This window comes from Pseudonaja textilis, chromosome 2, assembly GCF_049901715.1.
Source record: "Pseudonaja textilis isolate UNSWEBS1 chromosome 2, rPseTex1.2, whole genome shotgun sequence".
Taxonomy (NCBI): domain Eukaryota; kingdom Metazoa; phylum Chordata; class Lepidosauria; order Squamata; family Elapidae; genus Pseudonaja; species Pseudonaja textilis.
The window spans coordinates 41,210,710-41,216,709 of NC_141991.1; the positions used below are offsets into that span (position 1 = coordinate 41,210,710).

The 6,000-nt window shown below is 37.2% G+C and overlaps 1 protein-coding gene across 1 annotated transcript in view; it reads left to right on the forward strand.

The window, feature by feature from the left end:
• The window catches only part of LMCD1 (LIM and cysteine rich domains 1), a 68,367-nt gene extending 64,175 nt beyond the window's left edge, over positions 1-4,192 (forward strand). The window contains exon 6 of the mRNA XM_026722647.2: positions 303-4,192. Coding sequence (XP_026578432.2) covers positions 303-461 — 159 coding nt within the window. The 3' untranslated portion in view covers positions 462-4,192. The remainder of the gene's footprint in view (positions 1-302) is intronic.
• Positions 4,193-6,000: the final 1,808 nt, after the last annotated feature.

Below are 6,000 nucleotides of genomic sequence, written 5' to 3' on the forward strand. Positions count from 1 at the left end.
TATATTTCAGTGAATTCAAAAAGTCTCCTTAGCAAAGGTATTTTTGAAGCATTTGTTTTAAATGAATGCTTCCTTAATGCTTAGAATTAAATTTAAACTTGTTCTGCAGCTTGGTTGGACCAGAACGCTGTTCTTTATAGGAATGTGTAAATATTTATTTTCTGTGCAAAGCTAAGTAGCATGGATGTACTCTTTATACTGTTGGCTTGTCAACAGCATTGTGTTTGTGTTTCTCTCTGTGATGTTTTCATAATAAAGACATTCAGGAAAGGAATGACAAATGGACTTGTTTACTTTCACAGATAATATTTTCTGATGACTACCTGCAAAATGAAGGCCTTACCTGGCACAAACAGCATTTCACCTGCCTGGAATGTGAGAGCTCGCTGGCTGGCAAACCCTTTATCCTGGAGACAGCCAGCCTGTGGTGTACCTCTTGCAGTAAAAACAAGCTCTCTTAAACTGGGTGTCATTTCAGTGCTGATGTTTTTGTGTGTTCTGACTTGGAATGGACTCATTGGTGGGGAGGTTTTAAGCCAAAGAAGTTGCATCCTTAGGATTTAGAACACTAAAGGTTATTTTCAATCAAGTAATTACAGGAAATGAGATGGGAAATGATAACTCAGTATGAAAAGAATAGAGGGATGGAATGTTCTAGGTCTTTCAGGAAAGACTTTAAATGTAACCAAATGTACTGAAAACTAGGCCCCATTATGTTAAATTATTTCAACTTTGGCATATTACAAAAACAACTACTCCATGAGGTTGAGAAATATATACATAGAATTATCATTGTGTTGCTGGGTTTTGCTGCTTTTTGGGTGGGGAGGAGTAACCAAAGGAATATATTTCTAAACTAAATATCACAATACCATTGCCCACAAATGAGTAGTTTTAGAAATATATGTATAATGATATAGTGCGAAAACAAAACCACCAATATCTGCAAAAGAAGGGTTTTCCTTCCCCTATGTGTTATACACACATTCCCTCCAAGAAACATGGTTATGGTTTGAAAAATAGATGATATAAGAAATAGTTCGACAGCTTAAAGAACCTGAAAACAGAGTCACTTGTGAAGGATCACTGGAAAAAATAAAGGTTATAATGGATGGTTTTTCTTTTAAAATGCTATCTAGAAGTAGAATTAAAGCAAAATATATATTTAATGAACTTTCTGGATTATACATGTACTCAATGTTTTGATTATTTCATTCTGCCCCATCTTTTTTCTCATGGGGGGGCAACAAACAGATGAAAATATTTCACTTTAGTGCATTTAGAAATATATGTGGAGTGGTCTTTTTGCCAACAACCACATGGAGGGAGTAAAGGCTAATAAATCTCAGCACATTAGTACTTGATCTCTGGAGGCACTGCTTACACAACATTGCCTTCATAGACTAGGAAGAAGAAATGACATAAAATCAGCTTAAATATTCTTGATAACTTCTCCCTCCCCCAGTGTTGAACAGTTGTGGCAATATGATTGATTCACATAGATGACCTTTAAACATATGAATAACAGCGTGGCTTTGTGTAGCCCCTAAAAAAGACTGCTTGATAGTGCTTAAAGCGTTCTTTATGAGATTGGATTTTGTTATTGCCACCCCAGCTAGTGAATGGTCAACAATAAGAGGAGTTGGGTTTGTATTACATCTGTATGGAGAAAAGAATTTAACATGTATATAGAGATTATTAATATTAAATTCTCAATTGCTGCATCCCATCATAGATTTTGAAATGGGCAGTAAAACTTATTCTTCCTAATATTTGTGATAGGGCTTTTTTGGCTTTAACTGTAAGAAAGTTTTTTTTTTTTAAAAAAATAATGGGCTATGTGCATAGCAAGTGAGTGCATGCAAAGCGATATTGATTTTCTTGGTAAGAATACATTGAAATTCTAAAAGCTAGCCAATTAATTCTGCTAGGGTTAGCAACGAAGTTTATATTGGCTAGATTTGCTGTTTCAACTAATACCACTACTATAAATATTGGATACTTTGTTAGCAAACAAAAACATTTGTTGTTAAATAACATTAGATGTGGTCAATTAGCAATGACAATTTATAGAAATCTTAACGCAATAAAAGGAATTAAGACAGACAACTGGAAAATATCTGTTTGGTTTTAGACACAACATGTATTAAACATTTTTGTGTGTTTGAAAACAAATTAGAACTTAACCTTTTATGGGAATTAGAGATTTGTCCCATTTGTCCTATACTGTTCACCTAATACAAGCATCTCCAAAAACTCAGTGCTGAAGACACCTTGCAGATACAAAGCTGTTGTACCTTTCAATGTGCACAGTATATACAACAGAACTCCATGGGTATTTATGAAGTGTGTCTTTCTTTAAGAAAGTGTTCCGTTCAGTAATGTAGGCATCTCATACATGTTAACAGAACTGCATCTCAATGTCTCTTAAATCTGTATTTGACACTCAGAGCAGTAACTAACTAACATGAGTGTTAATGTGGCAGGATCATCTACAAAAAGCTAACTTAAGTATATTCCTGTAAATTGGAAGAGAGAGCCTATGAGTAGTGAGTATCTGAAAGAACTTCCTGCAGAAGTCAGTCCTTAGGTAGAAAAATCTGAATGCTAAATCAGTTAACTAGAAGTAACTTAGGCCAGGTGTGTCAAAGTCGTGGCATCACGGCGGCATCACGTGATGTATTGGGACTTTTTCCCCCTTCGCTAAACCAGGCAGGGGCACGACCAGCACGTGATGCATCCGGCCTATGGGCTGCAAGTTTGACACCCCTGGCTTAGGCCAATTTGACCTTCATTTCCTACAAAAGAGGCAGTCATTCAGGTACATATCATATTTTTGAGGTGCTGTTTATCCTAGAGCATTATTAATAGTTATTGACTACCATTAATGACTGGTAAAATAATTCTCAAAATACAGGAGAATCTGATTATGATTCTCCTTTATTTCTTTTGTGTTTACTTTAGGTAACTTTATGTATATGTAGTTGATATGCAGCTATTCTACTTCTGATCATTGGTCGTGCTGGTGATTTGTGAGAGTGGAGACCACAACAGCTTGCCTTCCTACATACTGTAAGGATCAGCCAGACTATCACTTCCCCTAGTTACAGTGTTTGTAATTTAGCTATTTTCAACTTAATGTCTCTAGAAGTACTAAAATCAAAGTTCTTCTCATCCCCAACCAACAAGGTCAGTGGGGATAACATGAATTAATAATCCAATGGAGTTGGAAAATGTCACTGTTGAAAAGATTTCTATTAAACTTTATGGAATTTTTTTTATCTAATTGTCAATGGGATGCTATAAGCAGCATAATTAAATAGATGGATTTCATTTTATTTTGGTGGAATACTAAATGCATTCTGGACTGTGCTTAATAGCTTTTGTATGTTGATGAGACTTAAGTTCTATAATAAATTTTCAGAAATTTAAGTATTTGTGGCAGGGAAACTTTGCAGCTGTGTGTGTTTGGAGGAGTGAGCTTTTCTTCAATCACAGGTCAAAAACTACGTTTGTGTTTAATTTCCAAAGGGAATCATTGGATTTCTACCTTCAACCCAGTTGTTGGTTTCCACTGTCTAGCATTCCTCCTTATGTCTATGAAATATTCTTCCAGTCATGGTTCTCATGGATATGGAAGGTCTACCAATCCAAATACAAAGAATTTGCAAGCCATTGTTTAGGTCTGAATGAGAACAAGGAAGCACACAGGACATACCCCCCTGTGTTATGGCCAGCAGGTTGCAACATTCATGCCAAGGAAACTTCATTAAGGTCATCTGCTAGTCTTTTTGCATCCCTGTAGGTTTTAAAGATAAATAAATGGTTTTTCTAATGTGGATCGAGACAGATCACAAAGGTTGCTCTGGCATCATGTTCTAGGAATTGCACTCCATGATATTGTGTCTATATGCAAGAGATGTTAAAGTCCATGATTCCAGAAGCAACCTGATTGATATCATTTCAGTTTTGATTCCCTGGGAATTTTGATAGTCGTGGAACTTTTATCAGCAATGGAACACAGTGTGCTTAGCCTTGTTTCCCTACAACAACTTTTCCGTTTTGTTTTGTTTTTTTCTTTCATTGGGAATTGTAGAGCTTAATGTATCTAATATTTTTTCCCAAGAGGTTAACTGACAAGCCATGGAAATGTATCTAAATGCTTCAATAAATAAAATATTAAAATGAAAGTTGTTTGAAATGTTGCCATTGAATTAATCAACAAACTTTAAGTTATTCCAAAGAAAGCTCCAGTGGATAGAACAGAAGTGAATAGAAGAAAACTATAATTAAGTAACTTCTTAATGAGTGAGTCACCAACTGATGGTCTGTGGACCACTGGTGGTCTGCAAGAAAATTTTGGTAGTCCACAGAAAAATTATTTACATTTTTTATATTGCACTAAATCAGGGGTCCTCAAACTACATCCCTGGGCTGGATATGTGCAATGAATATTTGTGTTGTTGCAGAGAGTCTCCCCCTTCAGGGTCTTTTTGTGTTGGTCAGAGGAGGGCAGAAATACCAACTTGGGGTCTGCTTCAGCCTCCTGGTACAGGGCTTTGGACAAAGGCTGGAGGGAAGTGTCACTGGTAGTGAAGAGGCGGAGGGCCTTGTTCCAGTTGCCTGCACCATGGCCTGGAACTGGCTGACCATCTCAGCCTACTGAGCCTCTAGGCGCTGGTACCTGGCCTTGCAGTCCTGCAGGTCTTCCCTCTGCTTGGAAAGCCTATGCTCATAGTTCTCAGTGAGGTGCTTCTGCTGAGCCACCTCCTTGGTCAGATCCAATTTGAACTGAGACAGCTGTTTTGCCAACTCTTTCTTGTGTGGCTGCTTAACTGCTTCCTGTTGGGGCCCTAAGGAGCCCAGGCAGGCAGGCAGGCAGGCAAGGAGTGGCTGGGAGGGAAGGGGTGAGTAGAGGCCAGCAAGTCACTCCACTACGTGAGAGACATAAAGTCGGCTCCGCCCATCCAGTCATATGACCACCTAGCCATGCCCACCCAGCTGGTCATTAGGCAGATCATATTAGTTGTCTGTGGGATTTAAAATTATGAATTTAGTGGCCCCTGAGATCTGAAAGGTTGGTGACCTCTTGCTTTAAATTCCCCTTTATACTATGACTTTGCTGTTAGATAACATTCTAACATGCTTTGTTTATATGAGTCACTCACTTTTGTTTTCAACCAAAATTCATTCTTGAACCTTGCTATTCATGTTTTACTCCACATACTGAAAACATTATTCCCATTTCATTCAATTTAGCTTTATGTTTCCCCAGATCTATCCATCACTTTCAAGTAACAAACTAATGTACAGGAAGTCCTCAACTTACAGTCAGAGTTGGGACCAGAATTTCAATCTGTAAGTGATGTAGTCATTAAGCGAGTCATCATAACTGGAGCTGATTTTTATGACCATTTTATATGATCATTAAGTGAATCCCATTATTGTTGAGTAAATCTGGCTTCCCTGATTGACTTTGCTTGTTGGAAGCTGGCTGGGAAGGTCACAAATTAGAATGATGTGATCACAAGATCCTGCAGCTATTGAAAATGCAAGTTCGTTGCCAAGCATTCAAATTATGAACACATGACTGTTGGGGTTGTACTGTAGTTGTAAATTTGAGGATGAGTTGTAAGTCATTTTTTCTGAGACAATCATAAGTTTGAACCATCATTAAACGAATGGTTGTAAGTTGAAGACTACCTAGAAAAAGCATGCACTTATATGCATTTTCTCCTTTTTTTTAACAAAGATTTGTTCCTCTCACATGCTACTGTTCTACCAATATTTGCACAATTTAAATTTCTCCATCTATTTTTTCATATTTAATAAAATTTATACCAAGGTGAACAAATAATGTTCTGCTTTTTCCAGAACTTATATATAACTTGCAATTATTCATTCCCATGTCATAATCACTTTGATCTGGTGGATTGTTATGATCCATACTCTTCACTGAATCATATGGCCTGGCACTTCCTGCAAATCATTCCATGATCT